Source organism: Palaemon carinicauda, chromosome 22, assembly GCF_036898095.1.
Source record: "Palaemon carinicauda isolate YSFRI2023 chromosome 22, ASM3689809v2, whole genome shotgun sequence".
In the NCBI taxonomy this organism is placed as follows: Eukaryota; Metazoa; Arthropoda; class Malacostraca; order Decapoda; family Palaemonidae; genus Palaemon; species Palaemon carinicauda.
This window is the reverse complement of record NC_090746.1, coordinates 30,998,462-31,023,294: the sequence shown is the minus strand read 5'-3', so window position 1 is coordinate 31,023,294 and position 24,833 is coordinate 30,998,462. Positions and strand designations below refer to the sequence as shown.

Here is a 24,833-nt window from a genome sequence, read left to right as displayed (position 1 = left end):
CTGAGCCTGAAGGTCTTGAAACCCCTTCCATGCTGCTCTTCTCCATATCCAATGAGGACTTTTAACTTGATCTTTAATAGTGGGTAGACTAATGAGGCAAGCTGAAGAAGGCCCAAGATTTACTCCAGTTACCGTCTGGTGGAGGAGCAGATTGATAGAAAGAATCTGTCCATGCTTAGAATTCTTTGCCAAGATACTTTTGTTAGGCTTAGAGTGGCTTTAACATATTCCAGTGAATACCTTGCCACTGATATATCCTTCTTGGAATTATTCTTAATTTTTCCAAGTTGATCAGGAGACCAAGTTCCTAAAGAACTTTGTGTATTTGAAGCATAATTTTTTCCTCTCCCCCCAAAATCAGTCAGTCGTCTTGAGTAGACTATGACCAAAATTACCTCAGTCCCCTGGAGTGAGATATGGCCTGTGCTCTCATGTCTCTTATGGGTGCCCTGTATGAGCCTTTGAGAAGGTCATCAGAGTTATAACTCTTAAAGTTGTCATTTTGCCAGCAGCAGGTTTGGTGAAGAGAGTTACTGAGTTGCACACACTCTCTTGTTCATCTCTGAAGGTTGGAAGAAAACCGCCTAATTTTGAGCTTGAATTTTTTTACCAAACAAGGAACCCGTTGTCACACAACCCTGGTTCATGACCTCCACCCCTCTCCTTCATGAATTGTCGAGTGGTAATCAAGAGGACAGGCTTTTGTCTCCCATAAGGGCTCTGCTGTGCTATCCGGTGAAGATTTAATATTTCAGGTTTGGGTGTCAGCAACTCTTTCTTTGTACTGGCGGAACCAAGAAAGAGGTGTCATGGGAGTCTCTGTGGCTTCTTGAGACAATCATGAGCTTATGTTTTGACCTTTGAAGGGGTCGTGATACCAGGTCAAACCAAAGTCTACAAAGAATCTACAGTCCGACAGGTGATGAAGGAGTTTCGAAGTGCCAAACAACCTTCACTGTCTTCTTTTCAAGGGAGTTGACCCTTAGGTTCTTTTGTTCATGACCTGGTGGTGGCAACAGTTGTATAGCCAGCCCAGCTCTCATCTGGATCAGAAAATATTTTCACAATGGTAATGGATTTGATGTAAGTCTGTAAGGAAAATAGCTAGCTCTTCTGCTCCTTAATTCCTTCCCTTACTTGGGGATGAAGTATTTGCGCTGTTATATGCTGGATCTGACATTGATGCTTGTATGCTATATTTCTGAGCACCATTCTTACTAGACTGGATCTGTACAAAGTAGCTCTCTGCCATCCTCCCCCTTGTGAATGAAACCTATCCATTGGCCATTATACAACAGATATTTCATTCCAAAATTTTTCAAGTTGGTCAAGTTAGAAATATTGGTGTTTTTATTCTCAAAGAAAATTTTTTTTTCCAGCAAAATATGTGAATTTTATCTCATGTTAAATATACATGTACTTTATATACCATGATCATCCGGTTTTCCCTTTGAATTTTTATTTATCATGAAATAAGTTTGTTCCAACATTAAATACAAACCATACGCTATTTATAGGGATATTACTTTCGGCAAAGCTGAAAGGCAAGCCATGAGAATTTTAGCATGGGATAGCCACCCCAGCCACTAGTTAGCGGGAGAGGTGGGGGCTAGCCGACTACCCTGCTCACTCACACACCTGGGTTGACCACCCACTTTGCTTTCTGGCTTGGTAGAGGACATACGTTAACGCTCTCTCCCCCCATTAAGATTTGCCATTTAAGTGTTTAACAGTTAATTCTGTTTTTCTTATTCTTCAACTTATGTTCACGTTTTATATACACATCTGAAAACACAGTTGTTATGTTTTTATATACATTTAAGCTTTTATTGCAGTTGCTGATTGTGTGACAGCATAGTACGGACTCGGTCTCTGCTGCAGGGGAGTCGTCATTGATACTCCTTCTCCCTTACTACGCCGCTCTCCCTTCTATGTGGATGGCCGGCAGATCCTCTGCAGGGGAACACCTTTCCTGTTTGTGGGTTAGGTGGCGCTCCGGAATGGTTTCTAAAGTAATTAAGTTGAAATAATGACTGTCTGTAATTTAATTCTTTCAGCTCGACTCCGCACTCCATCTTACGGCTATGGGCCAACGGCCTTACTTAGCTGGTGGAGGGAGTGTATAGTCTTTACCTTGTCCTCTCCCTTTTGGGGAACCCCTCTTTCCCATGAGAGTTGAATTTTCTCCCTAGAAGTCTTGTTTTTTAGTGGATTATTGATTTGAATTTTTTTTTTCTTCTTCTTCTTCCCCGTTCTCGTCTCGACGATAACGGCCGGCGAAGAGAGCGTGCAGTCCTTATGTATCTGTTTTCTTGGTGGACCCCTTTCCCATATACAGGTTAGGTGATCCTCCTGAGAGTTTCTTTCATAGTTTTTATATTTCCTCAGATAGCAATGTTGTTGTTCTTCGCTCAGCTATGTCAGCCGACGTAGAAGAGCAGATCCGTTCATTCCTGTGGAATGTGCCGTACCTGCCCCGTCACAGTCATGGGCTGAAGGGAGCTCCCTACCTGTGGCAGCTCCTGATCAGCTTGCTGGTAATAACCTTTTCGTTATGGGTCAAAGTCCCTGTTGATAGTGGTACAGTCTCTGTTTCACTCTTTAGCTTTCCATCGTTCCTCATGCTCAAGCGTAGGAGTGAGGGCAGTGGCATTCTGGGTTCATTCGGGTGTTCCAGTTGGGGAATCCCTAAGGGGTGTACCCTGAAACTAGCCTCGGTTACGTTTCTCGGGTAGCGCTCAACGCCGACCTTCAACTTGAACAAGGTTTGTTGATGGGAAGCAGAGAGCGCTGTCAGGAGATTCGCCTCCAGGGGTTGGACAACTTTCCCTTCCGAGGGAGAGTTAACTTCCCCAGGTGTTGGGCTGCTATCCCTTCTGAGGGAGAGCTTCCTTTCATCAGTTGTTTAGCAACCTTCCCACTTCCAGGGAGAATTGCTGACAGCTCGACGAAGATCAGAAGCTGCTATCTCATTGCCAAAGACTGCACTTCTCCCCCTGGGGTTGGGGGAAAGCAAAGTCCAAGGCAAGTCCTCCTGCAGGAGGTCAAATCTCTTGTGCATGATAGAGAGTAATTTGTGACCAGCATATGAATTACGGTTGCGCTTCTCCCCTCAAGTCTGAGGGAAAGCATGGTCCTAGGCGATGTCCTCCTTCGGGAGAGGATTCCCCTTGTTTGCGAGAGAAAGCTTGTGATCAGCTTTTGTGACAGCAGATTCCCTCTCTGGAGGAATCTGCTAGACATTCCCCTACGGTGGTCTGTCAGGTGGAGGAGTTTCTGACCCCTCGTCACCCTGGGCGTTCTCCTGCCCCTGCGGTAAGGAGACGCCTGTTTGAACTTTCGGGTTCAAGACATGTAGTTCCTTTAGGTTTTCATGGCGGCCACTGTGAGCCTTCGGGCCTGCGTACCAACGAGCCTTCCCTTGGGCTCTTGTAACCTGGGACCTTCTGGTCCATGTCCCGCTGAGCCTTCGGGCTCTCGTGACCCGGAACCTTCGGGTTCTTGTTTAATAGAGCTTTTGGGCTCTTGTGACTCACGTTGCGTAGAGCTTTGGCCTTTCGTGACCCCTGTTACGTTGAGCCTTTGGGCTCTCGTGACCTGCGTTGCATTGAAATTTCGAGTTCTCGTGCCCCTCATTACGTCGAGCCTTCGGGCTCTAGTGACTCACGTTGCCTTGAGCTTTTGGGCTCTTGTGACCACGAGCCTCCGGGCTCTTGTGACTCGTTACGCCGAGCCTTCTGCCTTTCTTAACTCTGAGCCTTTGGGTTCTTGTAACCATGGGCCTACGGGTCCTTGTTGCCCTGAGTCTTCGAGCTCCTGTGACCCTCGTTATGCTGAACCTTTGGGTTCTCTTCACGCTCGTGTTGAGCCTTTGGGCTCTCGTGAACCATGTTATGCTGGGCCTTTGGGCTCTCATTACCCTCGTTATGCTGGAACCATCGGCCTCTCATAACCCTGAGCCCTCAGGCTTTTGTCGCGCTGAGCCTTCAGGCTCTCGTGACCTTTGGCCTCCAGGTCCAGGTTACGCAGAACCCTCGGATTCTCGTGACCCTTGGCCTCGTGGTCCACGTTACGCAGAACCTTCGGGTTCTCGTGACAGTTGGCCTCCAGGTGCCCGTTACACTGAACCTCGGGTTCTTGTGACTCAAAGCCTTTGGGTTTTCGTCAGTTTGAGCCGTCGGGCTCTTGTGACCCTGAGCCTCTGGGTTAACATTACATTTTGCCTCTGGGCTTTCGTAACCCAGACTCTCCGGGATCACGTCGCTCCGAACTTCTCGGTTCTCGCGACCGTTCAGACTCTCTGGCTCTGGACCTTCGGACCCTTGTCATGCTGAACCCTGGAGTTCTCGTGACCCCGAGTCTTCGGGCTCTCGTCGCATTTAGCCTTTGAGCTTTCATGACATCAGTACAGTATTAGTGAGTATTAGGTTACAGTACAGTACTGTATTACTAGATAGGAATAACTTATGCTATACAGAACAGTAAGGGGATGATGACGACTCGGTAAACTTTACCTCAGCACAATACTGTAATGTAACCTTACTGTGTCCAGTACATAGTGTAAATGTGTGCAAATGTTCTTGACCCTGTACATATGATTATAAACTGTTGTAGAAACCAAATTAAAACTATTAGGCAGTATTTACTGTGTTAATAATCAGCTCAGGCACGTGCTTGTGGCAGCATTTATTCGTGAAAATCCCGTTTTCGCAACTGTGTCTGTAATCTAACTACCACAAAGAAGGAGGGCTAACTGTACAGCTAGTCGACGATAAAAAATTCCTTGGGCAATAACGTTGCGATTCGTCGCACACATTCCAGCAAGCGGGCTCAGATTTATTTTCAAACGTTTACCTGGAGGCAAAGAATACGCATGCGAACCGCAGTCTGGCATGTATGTACATCTTTCTGCCGACAAGGGCCATAGACCATCTTACAATTAGAACTTCTTTGTAATGAATTATGTGTTGATGGCTATATCCCTCACGGAAAACCAGGTTATTCATTATTCTTCTACCTTCCCATAACCAGTCATATGGCATATGCAGTCTGCTTTCATAGGCAGTTCCTTCCCATCTTTCCGATCAGAGGTCTTAGTTTGGAGAAAAAAAAAAAAAAAAAAAACTTGGACTAAAAACTTCACATAAGTGAATCCTTTTTCTTAGAAGAGAACATTCAATACTTTTGCCAGTTTTTACCAATCAGAGACAAAGAAATACAAACATTTTTCGTCTTTCATAGGAAGGAGAAGTTCATGGTTACAAACATTTTCAATGATCTCCAACCGACTATAACACAACTATAATGTGGGCTACGCCCGTATGTTCGTCTGGCTCCCCAGGGTGTGTTACTGGTTCGTAGATGGAATTATGCACATACCTGTCCAACAATAGATTAAAGATATGTCTCAGTCTTACCTTTTGGAAGTAGTTGGGTGCATTCGGTAGTTACCAACCAGTCTCTTGTCCGAAAGCAATCGCTAAGGAAATTCGCTGTAATACCATAAACAGTACTGGCTACTCTGGTTTAACGATCTGTATCACACTTATTCGGCCAACCCCCACTAGAATGGTGGTAGTTGGAAGACAGGATCCTCCCCCTTCATAGCAGAGTTGTGCAGTCGGTTGCACGTCTGACATCGACTTGAGATGTTTCTTGCTACATAATCTCTTGCCCCTCTTGAGGAACTGAGGAGAATTGACTTTCACTTGAGAGTCAAGGTCACTTGTTCCACTCAATGGAACTTGCTATCCCTTATGGGAGGGGAACAACAGTCACAATCCCATGGTATTGTTGACCATTCTACGGGGTAATTGATTGACCAGGTAGTCCAGTGCCCTTCCCATTTTCCAATGATTGGAAGGGGAAAATCTTTCATCATGGGTCTACTGGCACCTTAAGTCCCAGTGCAATCAAGCAAGAGGTTCAACTAAAGTCAGAGAAACTGACAAACCTCAGATGGTGGGTAGCAGATGAGAACCTCCGCAAAGAGATCGAACTTCTTCTACCCCCCCTCTCTCTCTCTGAAACTGATGCTCTTTCTAGATGCATCAAAAGATGGGGGTCCATATGCGGCATCAAACCATCTCCGTCCTTTGTTCCGAATCAGAAAGGTACCAGCATATAAATCTCTTAGAGAACCATCTAGCAGTAGAGATACTCAGATGGACGGAAGACAACTCGGTGGCCCTGTCTGCTCGCTTCATTCCAGGCAAAAGGAATGTGCTTGCAGACCATCTGAGCAAAGCTACTCAGTTGGCTCTGAAAGGTTTTTGATTCATCTAGTAGTCAAAAAAGTCCTGACTTTGTGGACCTATTCGCGACGGCCCTGAAATTCAGGCTCCCGCTCTACTGCTCCCTAGTCTCTGACCCCCAGGCTCTATAAAAAGATGCATTCCAGTGATGGTGTTTACACTTTTCCCCCATTCTGTCTGATGAGAAAAGTTAGAATAAGCGAGAACTTATTAATGACACTTATAGCTCCGCTATGGCATCAAGCAGAGTGGTTCTCGACCTTCTGCAACTCTAGACAGAGCTTCCGAGGGAATTTCCTCCACAACACAATCTACTCCTAACAACCACATACCAACATCTTCCACAAAGCTGTAGCTTTGCTTTGACTTCACGCTTGGAGACTCTCCAGCATCTCATCACTTAGAGAGGCTTTTTATAATGAGTTGCAGAAATTATGCCTGGACTCCACAGATGCTCTTCAGCGTCGGTTTTCTGTGGTTGATATCGTGGAAGGGGTATCACTCCCCTTGATAACCCTATTCTAACAATAGCGGAGTGCCTTGTATACCTTTGGGAAGAAGTGCTTCTCTTGGTTTTGACAGTCAAAGGCTACTGCTAAGCCTGGAGTCTCGCCTTTAATCTAAACGGAGTAGATATATCCTCCTAGTTGGAACTTTATCTCCTCATATACGAAGTTATGAGAGGACTTGTCCCCAGTTGAAGGTTAGACCTCCTCCTGGGATCATGTTTCAAGTCCTTCAGTCTGTGAAGGTAGCTCCCTACGAACTATTAGACCAGGAAAACAGATTTCCACCTTACTCCAAAGACGGTGTTCTTACTCGCTTTGGCTTCGGCCAAAAGAGTCAGTGAACTGAATGGTTTATCAGACAACATTTCCAATTAAAGGGGATGGGGTGAGGCTTTTCTTAGCTTCGTCCCCAAGTTTATTGCCAAGGCTCAAAAATCTGGGATAAGGGATTCGTTCTGTAACCAAAGATCCAGACCAACTGTTACTTTGCCTAGTGAGGACTCTGAGGGGTTACTTAAAAGAACAGCAGCAGCTCTCCCCCCCCCCCCCCCCCATGTGTAGACAATGTTTGTCAGCATGGGAAAGGCCAAGAGGAGGGTCACAAAGAAAAAAATGTCATTATGGATTCACAAAGTCATTGACCTTGCACTTAATCCTGACCCTCCTCCACAACGATGACCCAGAGCTCATGATGTCAGGGGCATTGCAACGTCCCTGGCATTAAAAAAAGAACTACTCTGTAGTGCAAGTACTGCAAGTGGGGTTGTGGAAGCTTCAGACGACCCACTTCCTGCAAGACGTAAGCTCCAGGAACATAAATACGTTTTCCATTGGTCTTTTGTTGGCTGCACAACAAGTGGTCTAAACACCTCAAGCTCCTTGATGGACAAGTAGCAGAGGGTTGAGTACTGAGGTTACATGGGTTAGTCTGGGGTGAAAGAGTAGAATGACTGGCTTCTTTCTTTCCTTCACCTTCTTCCCCTCTGGGGAATCAGCTTTATGGTACTCAGCACAGCCTACCTCACCACTCTACAGGTAAGATCCACTTCCCTTGTATAACCTAAGTATAGAAACAATACTTGTAATGTCCCCAATACCTCTTGGGAGTGAGGCTATTGGGTAAAGTCTCAGTACTCTCAGATTCCTATGACTCTAGATCCTGTTACTAGACCAGCCACATTGCTAGTATCATGAATGCATAGCTTGCACAGGCCGCTAATTGTGCAGAGCACAACTTTTTTGGCAAGGGCAGGGTTCCTACCGCCTATGATCTATATCGAAAGGGAGAGAACCCTGGGTCAATTGTCAAAGCCAGTTGGCATGGACTTCCCTCCTCCTAAGAGGTAAGTTATGCCTATAAATAGTGTCGGGTTTGTATTTAGTGTCGGAACAAATTTCAAATTTGAAAGTAATTTGTATTTTTCTTAACAATACAAACCTGGAGCTATTTATGCAAATTGGCCTAGCCATCCCTGTCCCCCAAGAAAGTCCTACCCAAAAGCAAAGTGGGTGCTCAGCCCAGGTGTGTGAGTGAGTGGTGTAACCGGCTACCCCCCCCCCCCCACCCACCCCTGTTAACTAGTGGCTGGGATGGTTATTCCTTGCTAAACTTCTCATGGCTCATCTTTCAGCTTCACAAAAAGTAATATCCCAATAAATAGCTCCAGGTTTGTATTTGGAAAAATACAAATTACTTCCAAATTTGTCATTTTCTTGCTCTCAGCTCTGATACTTATGGTTGTGGTGGCCTGTTGGTAACGTTCTTGCCTGGTGATTGCCAGACTTGTGTTCAATCCCCGCTCAAACTTGTTACTTCTTTGGTCGCTACAACCTCACCATCCTATGAGTTAAGGATGGGTGTTTTTGCAGAGCCTATAGGTCTGCCTGGCCCTCCCTGGTCCTAGTTAGGGCAGAGAAGGTGTTTAGGTGCTGATCATATGTATATAGGGTCAGTCTCTAGGGCATTGTCCTGCTTGCTAGGGCAGTGTCACTGTCCCTTGCCTCTGCCATTCATGAGCGGCCTGTAAACCTTTATGTGGCTTATGTCTTCTTGTTTTTTCCTGTTGCTTCTGTATCTAATATTTTGTTGCTGCCTTTTCCACAGTACGTCCCAATCTTCTGTCTCATCTTTAAAATCTCAGTCTACTTCCAAGTCTCTGTGCACTTCATTTGTAATATGATTTTCCAAAAATAGTAACATTTTGTGGTTACTCATCCTAAAAATCTCTTCTAGGTCATATGAATACTGTACTCAATAAAAAGTTCTTTTCTTTTGAAAGGGTTACCTAATTTTAACCGCAGTTGAGCAGTGCCTGCACTCTATTCAGCCACTTGCTACCCAGTGAGTTTCCAGGGTAACATTTGTCTCCTGAGACCTGTCCTTCCACCATGGCAGGGTGCTGTTCCTCCCCCCCCCCTTTTTTTTTACTCGTAAACATTTTTTTTATTTTAAAACCTTAAACTTGTACAGTATATTTTTTACAATCTTGAACATCATTGTTACATAAGATTATGAAATTTTATTCTCCCTAGTAAATTCAGCAATATTGATGCATTTCCCTGGACATAGTTTTTTGTTGGTCTCCTTACTTTCATAAACTTTGTTTACTGTAAATTTAGAGTACTAAAGTATTGATTGCACATTTTATAGAGATACAAAAATAAAACTTTAAAAGGAACAGAACTGAGGTTTGAAGGCATATACAGTATTTCTGGGTCGACCTGTGGTGCCCGGTGAAGAGTCCTTCTTATATATCTTTTCTGATAAAACCTTCCAATTATACCAGAGAAAGATAAAAGCATGGAATGCTGAGGTTACAACCCTCGCACGAGCACCTTTTGGGTGTCGTGTATAAAGCAAAGGCGCGTGAAATCCACTATTCACAGGTTGTCTTCCATTTAGTTAATTCCTTCGTCAAAGGGATGGGCTGATACAAAGGCCCTAGCCAACCCCCAGCGCCACACCACCCACGCCACGACGCGAGCGCCATCTGAACAACATCCTTCTTTTTGGAATCTTAAGTGTTGAATTTTTTTGTGGTGCTCTCGATCTTTTTTATCAATCGTGGATTTATTTTGTCATGTCCGAAGCTCCATCTTCACACATTCCAATGTTAAGTACCATAGTTTGTTTTGACAGTTTTTTATTGTACCGGACTTTTGTTTTATATCCAGTATAGTCTGTTTCATTATTCCCGTCTGGCCTTTCATGGCGGCCATTGTTTGTTCACTTGTTTGGGAATTCATCTTTGTCTGCCCGTTTAGTACTCTGTCACTTAGGTTCTTGGTTAAGTCCCTGGCCTTATGCCTTTAGAACCGTTATTATTTTTTGTGTATTTATGCTCATGGTACTTTTTTGCTAGCAAGTCCAGCCTACGAACGAGATAGCGATCTAGCTTTGTATTTGTTTAGTACCCGCCCCTCCGAGGCGTTCGTCACTCGACTGTGCTATTTATTTTAAGTTTTAGCAGATGCTATTCTTCGATCGTAGTGTTATATGGATGTACATTTTTATTTTATACGTTTATAATAGTGTTGTGTGATTTTTAGTCCTGTTTTTGTGTCCAAGAGAGCGAGAGCTTGGGGTCCCCGTTTTCTGTTCGCAGTCACGAGTTACCCCTTTCTCTCATTTTCTTTCTTAGCTCCGGTGGGTGAGCGGATTTCCTGTTTTCCGTTTTGTGCGTTCAACGGGTTCTCCCTCCCTCACCTCTCCCCCTCTGGGTGGATGATAACTTACGAGTTATTTATTTTTCGTGACTTTTCAATTGTTAGCGTTATTTTGGTCCGTGTTTCGTCCTCTCCCCGTTACGGCTCGGGAGTAGTTATGAACGTTTTCCACTCCGCCTTGAGTTCTACTCCGCCATGAGGGATTCTCAATGACTTTCGTTCTATTGTTATATTTATAAATTGTTTACTACATGGGACGGGCTTCATATTGTTTAGATACGACCCTCCGGTGGCCCTTACTCCGGTCTCAGGCCATGACCATATCCACAATAGCCATTGTTATTACAACTGTGTTTGTTATTCACAATAATTATTCAGGACCTTTATTCTCCCTCCGGCCTCACCGGAGATCGTAAATACACTTTACTATGATCTAAGCTTTAGCCTTTAGCTGCGGCTTAGCTTTTTATCTTTCACAATTGAATTATTAGCCACAATTGAATTATTCAGGGCATCTCATTATCCTCCGGCGTCACCGGAGGTCGCCCATACACTTCACACTTATATTTGCCTTGCCTTTAGCTAAGGCTCCTTTATTCAGGACATTTCATTACGCTCCGGCCTCACCGGAGCTCCGGCTTCACCGGAGGTCGCCCATACACTTCACACTTATATTTGCCTTGCCTTTAGCTAAGGCTGGTGTTTATATTTATTTTAAGGGCATGTCACTGCTTCCCCGACCCTTGGAGGTCGGTGGATTGCTTTAAGTTAATTATCCTTATGTCATTAACAGACATTAGGTGCATTACAAATATACAAACAATTGAATATTAAAGTGCCAACAATGGTATGGGGCGGTATAAACTTAAAAGTAATATTCGGTTGTTAGGTCAATGCAATATTGGTGCTTAGGGAATTCAGTGAGTGCCGGAACTCTAGAATAATAGGTTTTTTATCCCCTTATCAGAGTTTCAAGAAACACCAGACTCATGTCTCCTTTATTTTACAGAAGGCCCGTTGTACTGCTGAAGGATGCCCTGCCTCGTTCAACGACCCCGTTGGGCATGACCTCTGCCGGTCTCATGCACACTGCTCCATTCCCTTTATCCAGGAACTGGGACAGGCCCAATACCCGGTCTGGTTCCCGGATTTGTGCTCGCTCTGTTACGAGCTGTCGTCAATTCTACTGAACGATGATGTAAGTGGGTTTTCCCTTTGTTCCTTATTTCTCGTTGGCAGACATTAATATAGACATGAATATGATATACACAGTATATTTTGGAGGGCAAACCCCCTCCTCCATCACTAATCACTGCAAATCTTCCAGGCCGATGATGTCTCTCTTCGTTCAGCAAGGGCTACTCTTCGTCCGTGGGTGTCAGGCTTCGGCAGGAATGCCCCGTCTGGCGCACCCTATCTCCTCGATGGGGACATGGCCTCCCGCCTCTTCCCAGGCTCGACTACTGCTGCAGTCTCCCCTGACCTCGCTGCCCCCTTAATTGAAGAAGTCAGGGCTACCATTTCCGTGGAGGACGAACCCCTCGTACCGATGGACGTGGCGGGTCTGGATATAGACGTAGAACCCAGGGACGAGCAGGTAAGTGGTGCCGAGTTGGTGGAAACCGTTTTCTCTCCTACTCCCTCTCCTACCTCTTCCTTTCTAGGTTTTGATAACTCTAAGGCTTCTCCTCGGGATCCCTCTGCCTCCGTACGACCCAAGGTGAAGCCACTTCGAACTTATAAGACTTCAGCTTTGCCAGTATCAACGTCACCGGTCCCCGGACCCTCGACAGCTCCTGATATTCATATTGCTCCTCGTAAAACCACTACTCCTAAGAAGTCTAAGTCTACCAAATCCAAGAAAAAACCAACAGATGGCTTTCAGGTACCCTGGGCTGATCTCCTCCCCATCGAACTGATCAAAGGATTGGTCAGAGATCAAGTTCAACATCACTCTGGTGCGATAACAGAGATTAAGGATATGATGGCTACTCTGATCCGCGCCGGAACTCAGTTTCCTCCCCCTTCTGCTCCAGACGCATCGAAGCTGCCGCCCTTCGATAAAAACAATCCTTGGCGGTTTGCCTTGCATGCTCCATTCGTAGATGGTTCCCTAACTCTGGAGGGCATAGGCACCCGCCCTCTAGAGGACCTGGAGTTCTATCCCCCGGGCCTAGCATTCCCGTTCAATGGTTTTGTACGGTTAAAGGAACATGCATTGGTCCGTATGGACAAGGTACTGAAGGAAACGGTCATATTTCCAAAAGAGCAGGCCCAGGCTATCTGGGCCAGAACACTATCAGAGTGGGGGTGTATTAACTCCAAGCTCACCCCACACAAAGGTGCCTACACTATTTTTACGACAGCGGCCTCCATCTCTTTGCCGCTCATAGACAAAGTCACAGAGCTGACTATACAGGCCATCAAGGAAGGCTCTTCCATGCCGGCTCTCAAGGAGACGGACCCCACCTATTTGCTTATTCCGGGTACCTCGGCAGCCTGGGATGCTGCGGCTTCTACCTTCACGGTGGGGAAACTAGACCCGGACTGTGCCTCTACTCTTTTCTCTGAGAAGCTTCCCAGATTAATAGAGAGCCTTCTCAAAACTGGGTTCGAGACCCGTACTAGACTTGCTAGGTCCCTCCAATCCATCACCTCCATGGAGTCCCTAGCATCTCTTTACCCAGAGGAAACGCTGTTCAGAGTCGCCACAAAGAACCAGCTGCTATCCTACCAAATAGACCTCCATGACTTCTGGTCAGCTCGGGTTAGTTGCAGGAAGTTCGTTCTGTCGGAGGCCACCATCAGGCATGAGCCGAACAGACTGATAGCGTCCTCCTGCTGGGGTAAGACCCTCTTCCCTCAGACCGAGGTGGATAAGGTTCTTCAGGACGCAGCGAGGGCAAACCAGAATTTGCAGGTAAGGTGGGGTCTCTCAGCCAAAAAGAGGTTCGAACCCCAGAGACACACGTTCTTCAAGAAGAAGCAGAGGTTTAGTCCTTACAAGACGGCCCGGGGTACCTCGTCCCCACAGTCTTCCGCGGCCTCGACTTCTTGACAACAGGCGCCTCCTCAGCAGGTAGTCTACCTCGCTGCTCCCCCTGGTACACAGCCCAACCCCTCTTGGATGCCCTCACCTGCATACAACCCTGCCTACGAATCCTCCGGTTCCTTTCGTGGATACCAAAGAGGGAGTTTCCGAGGTAGAGGACAGTTCCGCCAACGCGGCGGGCCTAGAGCAAGGGGTTCCCGTGGAGGGAGGGGCCCTAAGTTCACTCCCTCCCAATGATGTGATGCTGGTAGGAGGGAGACTTTATCACTTCCGGGACCATTGGACCTTCAGTCCATGGGCTCACAGCATAATATCAAGGGGCTTGGGTTCGAAATGGTCACAGGAATCCCCTCCTCCACCGGTGACCTTCTTCCAGAGACCCACTCCCATCCTGGAAGAGTACACCGCGGAGTTACTCAAGAAGAGAGCAATCAAGCAGGTTCGATCCCTGAAATTCCAAGGCCGCCTGTTTACAGTCCCGAAGAAAGACTCGTCGGCGTTGAGGGTAGTTCTGGACTTGTCGAAGCTCAACTCTTACATCCTTTGCGACAAGTTCCGTATGCTGACTATCTCTCAGGTACGGACCTTACTTCCCCGTGGGGCTGTCACCACCTCTATCGATCTTACCGATGCCTATTATCATGTCCCAGTAGCTCGAAACTTCTCTCCTTACCTAGGCTTCCGTCTCGGCAAGAGAGCCTTTGCATTCAAAGTCATGCCCTTCGGTCTCAGCATTGCCCCCAGGGTATTCACGAAACTGGGGGAGACGGTGCTCGAGCAACTCAGACACCAAGGGATACAAATCGTCGCCTATCTGGACGATTGGCTCATTTGGGCCCAGTCACACCAGGAATGCAACAGAGCTACGTCGAAGGTACTCCATTTTCTCGCCAAACTGGGCTTCCAAGTCAACCTCCGGAAGTCCTGCCTACAGCCATCAAGCCACTTCGAATGGTTAGGCATCCGTTGGGACCTCTCAAAGCACAAGCTCTCCCTTCCTCCCAAGAAGGTAAGGGAGATAGCTTCCAAGGTCAGGAACTTTCTCAAACACAAACAGGTGTCCAGAAGAGCTTTAGAACGAATCCTCGGCCTTCTCCAGTTTGCCTCACTGACCGATCTCCTATTAAAAGCCAAACTCAAAGACATCAATCGAGTTTGGAGAAAGAGAGCGACAATACCTTTAAGAGACAAGACCTCGAAGATCCCCTCTGTCTTGAAAATGAGACTACAACCATGGTCCGATCGGAGGAACCTCTCCAAGTCGGTTCCTCTACAGTTCCCCTCTCCACAAGTGACAATTCATACCGACGCGTCTCTGAGTGGATGGGGGGGTTACTCCCAACATCAGATGTTTCAGGGCTCTTGGTCACCCGCCATGAGACAGTTCCATATCAATGTTCTCGAAGCCATGGCGGTGTTCTTGACCCTGAAGAGAATCTCCCCTCCGAGGTCGACCCACATCAGAGTAGTCTCAGACAGCACGGCCGTAGTCCACTGCCTCAACAGGGGGGGGGTCCAAATCACCCAACCTGAATCAGATCCTGGTCACTATCTTCACCTTGGCAGCCGACAAAGACTGGTTCCTGTCAGCAACTCACCTAGCAGGAGTCCAGAATGTGATAGCAGACTCATTATCCAGGACGAGCCCACTGGAATCGGAGTGGTCCCTGGACATGCACTCCTTCCGGTGGATACTCAGGCTGGTTCCAGGTCTCCAGGTAGATCTATTCGCGACCTGACTCAATCACAAACTCCCATGTTATGTGACACCGAACCTGGACCCTCAGGCTTATGCCATGGACGCATTAACCCTGGATTGGAACCATTGGCAGAAGATCTACTTATTCCCTCCAGTGAATCTTCTACTGAAAGTCTTGAACAAACTCCGCTCCTTCAACGGGGCAGTAGCTTTAATTCCACCTCACTGGCCAAACAGCAGTTGGTTTCCTCTCCTCCTCGAGTTGAAACTCCGTCCCTTCCGGATCCCATTCCCCAAACTGACCCAGGTGGTCCAAACTCGGACTGTGTCAGATTCCTCAAGGATAGCCAAAACCCTAACTTTGTGGATTTCATGAAGTTTGCGGCGCGTTAGGGACGCAAACATCGACCCAGATAATGTCCTCTTTATAGAATCAGACAAAAGGGACTCTACGATTCGCCAATATGATTCGGCGGTTAAGAAACTAGCGGATTTCTTAAGGACTTCAGACCATTCGGTTATGACTCCTAATTTAGCCATCTCCTTCTTTAGGTCCATATTTGACAAAGGCCTAGCAGCTAGCACTATATCCACCATTAAGTCAGCTCTGAGGAAAGTCTTCCTGGTTGGGTTTAACATTAACCTGGCGGAGTCTTATTTCTCATCTATTCCAAAAGCATGTGCTAGGCTTCGACCTTCGGTTCGTCCTCAAAAGGTCTCTTGGTCTCTAAATGATGTCCTCAAACTGGCCTCCGACACGGACAACGAATCCTGCTCCTATATCACTCTTCTTAGGAAGACTTTATTTCTAACAGCTTTGGCCTCGGGTTCCAGAATCTCAGAACTAGCAGCTCTCTCACGAAACAGAACTGAGGTTTGAAGGCATATACAGTATTTATAAATATTTGGATAGTATTAGAAATGGCAAAATGCATATTATATACCTTTGCATATACAACTTGTTTGTTTTCACAGAACAGCATATCTCGTCAGAAATTTTTCTGTTTTAATACATTCATTTATACAGTTTACGAAGAAAATATTCTTTTCAAGTTATTTTTCTAACTAGATTTTACATGTTTATGAGGAAAATAATGACTGTGGTACTTAATTTATTCCTTTTGAATTATTTTTGCTTGTGAAAATGTAATGGAACTTTTATGCTTGTTCAAGATGGCTTAAGATTTCATATTTTTGAAATTAGGTAACTAAAACTCCTAACCTTTCAGGATTAGCAATGTTTAGATGTGCCCCAATTTCAAAAGATAAAGCAAATTCAGTGATAAAAAGTGATGGTGTCCGAATTAAGGTAAGTCACCATACCGTATATACTTTAGTAGTACATCTACATTGATAGGTAAATCAGTAAAATATAAGCTTTTATAAGTATTAAAGAGCAAAAATGAGAGTAAAAATACAGTAAAGCAAAATTACATTTATTTAAGCAATTGAGAAACTGACATTAGTTACAAGACAACAAAAAATTGGTTTTCCTCAGTTGCCACTGTGTTCTGAATAGCCTCCCTGGTCCCAGCTGGCTCAATTTAAGCAGTACAATCCAATCATCCCCATTCTCTTTTAAACATTATATGCTGGAAGGGTTACACAGGTGTCATACTGATATACCTAAATAAAGAGATCTTATACATACATACATACATATACCAAGGCACTTCCCCCAATTTGGGAGGGTAACCGACATCAAACAAATGAAACAAAAAAGGGGACCTCTCCTTTCTACGTTCCTCCCAGCCTGATAAGGGACTCAACCGAGTTCGGCTGGTACTGCTTGGGTGCCACAGCCCACCCTCCCCTGTTATCCACCACATATGAAGCTTCATGACGCTGAATCCCCTGCTGCTGCTACCTCCACAGTCATCCAAGGCACCGGAGGAAGCAGTAGGGCCTACCAGAACTGCGTCACAATCGCTCGCCATTCATTCCTATTTCTAGCACGCTCTCTTGCCTCTCTCACATCTATCCTCCTATCACCCAGAGCTTTCTTCACTCCATCCATCCACCCAAACCTTGGCCTTCCTCTTGTACTTCTCCCATCAACTCTTGCATTCATCACCTTCTTTAGCAGACAGCCATTTTCCATTCTCTCAACATGGCCAAACCATCTCAACACATTCATATCCACCCTAGCTGCTAACTCATTTCTTACACCCGTTCTCACCCTCACTACTTCGTTCCTAACCCTGTCTACTCGAGATATACCAGCCATACTCCTTAGACACTTCATCTCAATCACATTCAATTTCTGTCTCTCCGTCACTTTCATTCCCGACAACTCCAATCCATACATCACTGTTGGTACAAACACTTTCTCATACAGAACTCTCTTTACATTCATGCCCAACCTTCTATTTTTTACTACTCCCTTAACTGCCCCCAACACTTTGCATCCTTCATCCACTCTCTGACGTACATCTGTTTCCACTCCACCATTTGCTGCAACAACAGACCCCAAGTACTTAAACTGATCCACCTCCTCAAGTAACTCTCCATTCAACATGACATTCAACCTCGCACCACCTTCCCTTCCCGTACATCTCATAACCTTACTCTTACCCACATTAACTCTCACCTTCCTTCTCTCACACACACTTCCAAATTCTGTCACTAATCGGCCAAGCTTTTCTTCTTCGTCTGCAACCAGTACAGTATCATCCACAAACAACAACTGATTTTCCTCCCATTCATGGTCATTCTCGTCTACCAGTTTCAATCCTCGTCCAAGCACTTTAGCATTCACCTCTCTCACTATTCCATCAACATACAAGTTAAACAACCACGGCGACATCACACATCCCTGTTTCAGCCCCACTCTCACGGGAAACCAATCACTCACTTCATTTCCTATCCTAACACATGCTTTACTACCTTTGTAGAAACTTTTCATTGTTTACAACAACCTTCCACCAACTCCATATAACCTCATCACATTCCACATTGCTTCCCTATCAACTCTTATCATACGCTTTCTCCAGATCCATAAACGCAACATACACCTCCTTACCTTTTGCTAAATATTTCTTGCATATCTGCCTAACTGTAAAAATCTGATTCATACAACCCCTACCTCTTCTAAAACCACCCTGTACTTCTAAGATTGCATTCTCTGCTTTATCCTTAATCCTATTAATCAGTACTCTACCATACACTTTTCCAACTACACTCAACACACTAATACCCCTTGAATTACAACACTCATGCACATCTCCCTTACCCTTATATAGTGGTACACTACATGCACAAACCCAATCTATTGGTACCATTGACAACACAAAACACATTAAACAATCTCACCAACCATTCAAGTAGAGTCACACCCCTTTCCTTCAACATCTCAGCTCTCACCATCCATACCAGATGCTTTTCCTACTCTCGTTTCATCTAGTTCTCTCCTCACTTCCTCTCTTGTAATCTCTCTCTCATTCTCATCTCCCATCACTGGTACCTCAACACCTGCAACAGCAATTATATCTGCCTCCCTATTATCCTCAACATTCAGTAAACTTTCAAAATATTTTGCCCAACATTTCCTTGCCGCCTCTCTTTTTAACAACCTTCCATTTTCATCTTTCACTGTCTCTTCAATTCTTGAACCAGCCTTCCTTACTCTCTTCACTTCTTTCCAAAACTTCTTATTCTCTTCATATGAATGACCCAATCCCTGACCCCACCTCAGGTCAGCTGCCCTCTTTGTCTCACTTACCTTGCGCTTTACTTCCACATTTTTCTATCTATATCTTTCATACTTCTCTACACTATTACTCTGCAGCTATTCTTCAAAAGCCCTCTTTTTCTCTTCCACTTTTACCTTCACTCCTTCATTACCCCATTCACTACCCTTCCTCATGCTGCCTCCAACAAACTTCTTGCCACACACATCACTTGCAATCCCAACAAAATTTTCTTTTACTAACTTCCACTCCTTCTCTAAATTACCAGTTTCTCTTTCACTTCGTCATATGCCATTTGCAACCTTTCTTGATATTTACTTTTTACCCCCGTTTTATTAGCTCTTCAACCCTCACTAGCTCCCTTTTACATCCACTTACTCTATTTCCCCACACTTTTGCTACAACTAATTTTCCTTCCACCAAAAAATGATCAGACATACCGTTAGCCATACCCCTAAACACGTGCACGTCTTTCAATCTTCCAAACATTCTTTTAGTTATCAACACATAATCCATTAACGCCCTTTCTACCACTCTTTCATTTGCCACTCTTACCCATGTATACTTGTTTTTATCTTTCTTTTTGAAAAAGCTCGAAGTTATCACCATCTCTTGCTCAACACACATATCTACCTGTCTCTCACCACTCATTTTCACCTGGTACGCCATACTTCCCAACGACACCTTCTACCTCTCCAGTGTCCACTCTAGCATTTAAGTCACCCATGACAACTACATAATTCTTTCTACCCAGTCCTTCTACACACCTAGTTAATTCATTCCAGAACTCATTCCGCTCTTCTTCTCTTTTCTCACAACCTGACCCATACGCACTGACAAAAGCCCAACATTCCTTATCCAACCTAACCCTTACCCACATTAACCTAGATGATATCTTTCCATTCCAGATTTTGTGCTTTCCCTAAATACTGTAATGGTTGCATTTTTTATTATGTGGGATCATTAAAGATAAAAACCAAGAGTAAGATTCATTATTCTACTCTTAACCCATGCATTACACATTTATCACAAAAGACTTATTTCTTCTAGCATTGTTTTCCTGTTATAAAGTACAGTTTGTTCCGACACCAGATACAAACCTTAGGCTCTTTACATAGGAGTATTATATTGGCTCAAGCTAAAACCAGCTATTAAAGTTCTTCAAAGTGTAACTACCCTCCCCTAGTTAGCAGGGGGGGGGGGGTTTGGACAAACTACCATGCTCACACGGGCGCCAATAAACAAATGTCACTTTCTTATTTCAGCTCAGTAGAGTAGAGATGTAGTCTTTCTCAACCGTCAAAACCTTTTAATTGGTTTACGATTAAAAGCAACTGGCTTAAAGTTTCAAATATCCTTTTTTTTTCAGAACTACATTCCTTTGGGGTTCACAGGTTCCTCTGCAAAGCAAGATAACAAGAGGTCTTGCAGTTGGGCACGCGACAGGAGCAGATATCCTCCCCAAAGCTCCGAAGGTCTTTGACCCAAAGAGTCTTGTGCCCACTCAACTGTTTTGGCCTCAACTTTTGCTTGCCCAGATGTTCGCTCTGCTTCAGCGGGCTAGTGTGACCAGTTGCTGACAAGTACTCCTCAAAGTCACTTGTCCGATAACCCCTTCAGGGTGAACCCAGAAACGAGCTTCGGCTATGTTTCACAGGCAACATTTGATGTCAACCTTCAAACAGTTGTTGGGCAACTATTTCTTCCGAGGGAGAGTTACCCTCCACCAGCCACTGTTTTGCAAGCAGGAAGAACTGCCTACAGCAGCAAAAGGAGTTGATCGCCTTTCCTGCCTGGGGGAGAGAATGCTTTCGCTTGAGTAGTTTTTCCCTTGTGAGATTTCTCTGATGGGAATTGGATCTATCCATGCCCCTCCCTAGCTCTTCGTAGCAAACCCCCTCAGACCTTGGCGATGAAGGAGTTAGGTGACTGCTTGCGGTTCTTGCTCATTGCCGATGTATGCTCAGGGTACAAAACGAGTCTCGTTTGCAACTTCCTTTTTTGGTCTTTGCTGCAGATGGTGACAACTGCCGACCGCTTGCGGCCGCTGCCTCTCCCATGGACAAATCTTGTAGGCTTTAACTCTTCATGGTTATTGTCGACATCGTGCCTTTGGATAAAATAAAACTCTTAGAGCTTTGTGAGGCCAGATCCCTCGGGACCTGTGCCTCATGGTTTCCATCTCTTTTGAAGGAGAATTTACTCTTAGGCTTTAACTGTTTGGTGTTATTCCGTACATTGCGCCTCTTTGGGAACAACAAAGCTCATGGACTTTTGCTTTGTGAGGCCAAGCACTTCGGAACCTGTGCCTCATTGTTTCAATCTCTTACGAGGGAGAAATGGTGGTTCTTCAAGTACAGCACAGCCTTTTTCATTCCCATCCAAAGGAACAACATAAAGTTATTCACCAACCCCTTGTAGAGGGTAGGATAAGGATGAGTACTTCACAAAGTCCTTAGTTTTGTAGGGAAGTCATGCAGAGTTTTACGGACCCAGTGTGTGAGCTTTGTCTGCGAGCAACTCAGATTGCTTATCTTAGTAACCATGCCAAGTTTGCGAGAGCCTTCTCACCAGCGTGTAAGTGTGCGCTATTTCGTTAACAAGCAAAGCCTCAGTTTACTGTTGCCTCAAGTGCGCGCTAGTTTGGTAGCATGCAGAGCTTCAGTTTACTGTTGCCTCAAGTGCAGGCTAGTTTGGTAGTGCGCACTTACATTATCTGTATCCATCCTTTCTAGTGAGAGTCAACTCTCCTCAACAGCTCCTGGCAGTGTTAGCGCATATATTTGTCCAGCCTCTCCAGTCTGCGTTACTGGTTCGTTGTTGGACCTAAGCATACATTACCTGTCCAAGAATAGATTTAAGATACGTCTCAATCTTGCCTTTGGAAAGTAATTGCATGTGATCGATCGTTAGCAAACAATTTCTTGTCCAGCGAAGATCACTAAGGAAACTTGCTTTTTTCCAGCTTTCTCTCTCCCATAGAGATTGTTCCTCGGGAACAGCGCGCTACGTCTGGTTCCTTCCCCGAAGAGTGTTCTAGTTTCCCAGCAGGTGTAGGGAGGATGCAAGACCTTCCCACCTGGGGGAGTTCCATCACCCTATAGGAAGAGCAAGGACACCAAGACCATTTCTAAGAACAGCATTGCAAGGTCTTCCCTTCTGGCTCAAAAGAGGTCTCTTTGGGCCTCTTTTTCAGAAGCAACGATGACAGCTAGAGACGCTCCCAAGTCTTCTAGACCGGTTTTGAGATACGAAAATTACTATGACCCATCACAGGCTCCTATGGGTGAGAGCTTGTGGGTGGAGGACGACCAGGACTCGGGTAATGAGGACTATCTTCCAAGGGCAGCTAGTCCCAGATATACGGAAGCTGAGCAGGAGTATGACTATGCCTTCTAGCAGGTTCTGTCTTACATGAGGGCCATTAATGGCCCGATCAATCCTGCTGTTGCCCCTCAAGAGGGCAAAGATACTGTACTGGACCATCTCTATGGCACCCAGAGACCTCCAATGGCCAGTGCAACTTTTTCATGGTCTACAGGGTTGAAAGGTGCCAGGAAGATCACTTTTGCACAGATAGCCGGCACTTAAGCTCCCTTCATGCCGGTGCCTCCTCAAAGCTTCTTCCACCTTTCATCCAATAGAGGAGGTATTATTATTTTTATTACTTGTTAAGCTACAACCCTAGTCGGAAAAGCTGGATATGCTATAAGCCCCGGGGCTCCAGCAGGGAAAGTAACCCAGTGAAGAAAGGAAAAAAGGAAAAATAGAATATTTCAAGAACAGCAACAACACTAAAATAAATATTTCTTATATAAGTGATAAAAACTAACAAAACAAGAGGAAGAGAAATAAGATAGAATAGTGTGCCGGAATGTACCTTCAAACAAGAGAACTCTAATCCAAGACAGTGGAAGGACATGGTACAGAGGCTATGGCACTACCCTTGACTAGAGAACAATGGTTTGATTTTGGAGTGTCCTTCTCCTAGAAGAGCTGCTCATCATAGCTAAAGAGTCTCCTCTACCCTTGCAAAGAGGAAAGTACCCACTGAACAATTAGAGTACAGTAGTTAACCCCTTGGGTGAAGAAGAATTGTTTGGTAATCTCAGTGTTGTCAGGTGTATGAGGACAGAGGAGAATATGTAAAGAATAGGCCAGACTATTCGGTGTATGTGTAGGCAAGGGGAAAGTGAACCGTAACCAGAGAGAAGAATCCAATGTAGTACTGTCTGGCCAGTCAAAGGACCCCATAACACTCTAGTGATAGTATCTCAACGGGTAGCTGGTGCCCTGCCCAACCTACTACCATGTCATACCATTTCAACCTGTACAGATTTAGACGCCATCACCCTCCGCAGACCCCATTAGGTGCAGACCAAGTCTGTTAAGAGTAGGGCTCCAGTGATCCGGTTTTAAGTCACCCATATTTGCGGGTAATGGGTGACGCCAGGCATTGGAGTCGCCGGTGCGAGAGGCTAACTACCCCCACTGACCAGTGTATGCCCACCTTAAGAGAGGCAGCCCCTCTCTAATAGAGGACTGGTCCCCGCTGAAGCCTCTTCTCGTGATGTGCCACATGGGATAGGAGGACTGACATCCTCAGAAGTGGATAACCCGGGTGTTAGAATTATCTAACTCAATTCAAATAAAAGGTAAGTCTTTTTTCTTCAACTTACCTGCACTAAATGGCATCAACAAACTTCGTAGTTTTGTTCGAACTATTTTAGTTCAGTACTAAAGGGCTTAAAGAACACTCGTTCAAACGATTCGGCCGGTAGTGTAATACAACAGAGACTGACGCCAAGTTGGACTCAAAACTTGTGAACAACTCCCGTTTTCTTTCCTTTGTCCGAAACTCACGAACAACCGTTGAAAAATAAAGACGGGAAATTAAAACTGTTTCCTTATAAGGAATACGTTTAACATTTATTAATTAATTCAATTAGAATACAAAAAGGGGAAAGTTAAAAAGTTATTTTTAACATTAACAAATGGCAATCATTCAGTTTACTTTCCGTCCATGACCGAACACCAAAAATAAGAACAAAAAGTAAGAACGACCTAACTAGTCAACTCGACTATTTTCCCATGAATGCAATTACCATTCTCCAATCAACTATTTCTACAGAGGAGAGCTTCCGCTATTTATTCAGGCATTTCTTTCACATAGAGTTTTTCAAGTGAGAGTGGGGGAAACTCTATCAGAGAGTAAGTGCCAGGAAGAAGGAGTTCCTCAGGGTAGTATGCTGACTGTGACCCTTTTTGCACTAGCAATTAATGGGATATCCTCAGCCATTCCCCGGGATGATCTCTCAACATTATTTGTGGATGATCTCTCCATATCATTTGCTGGAGCTAAAATGGCAATGGATGAGAGAAAACTGCAACTCTCAATTGACAAAATTATTCAGTGGGCCAATATGAATGGATTCAAGTTCTTGACAAGTAAAACTACTATTGTACATTTCTGTCGTATCCGGGGATCACATCCAGACCTGGATATATACATTGAAAGTCAACGTATCCCATGTGTAGGGGAAGCTAGATTTTTAGGTTTGATATTTGATTGTAGACTTAATGGGTTTCTCACATAAAAGCATTAAAAGCTAAATGTCTTGAGGCTCTGAATCTTTTAAAAGTATTGTCACATACATCATGGGGGGGCAGACCGCAATACTATTTTAAAATTATACAAGGGCTTGATTTTTTCCCAAATTAGTTATGGATGTGAAATATACTCCTCAGCCACCCCAAGCCAATTAAAGATATTAGATTCAATACATCATGCTGGTATTAGATTGTCCACAGGAGCATTTAGAACCTCACCTTTTCCAAGTCTCCTTGTTTATGCTGGAGAGTTGCCTTTGGACCTTTACCGAATGTCTTCCATTATTTGGTATTGGTTTAGATTGCAAAGACTCCCTAATTCTTTAGCCTTCCAGACTGCAAGCCTTGTAAGGC

At 45.0% G+C, this 24,833-nt stretch overlaps 1 protein-coding gene across 1 annotated transcript in view; it reads left to right on the top strand.

The window, feature by feature from the left end:
* LOC137616390 (dentin sialophosphoprotein-like) overlaps nt 1-24,833 on the top strand; it is a 379,565-nt gene that overhangs the window by 306,881 nt on the left and 47,851 nt on the right. Inside the window, exon 9 of the mRNA XM_068346092.1 lies at nt 16,410-16,489. Coding sequence (XP_068202193.1) covers nt 16,410-16,489 — 80 coding nt within the window. The remainder of the gene's footprint in view (nt 1-16,409; nt 16,490-24,833) is intronic.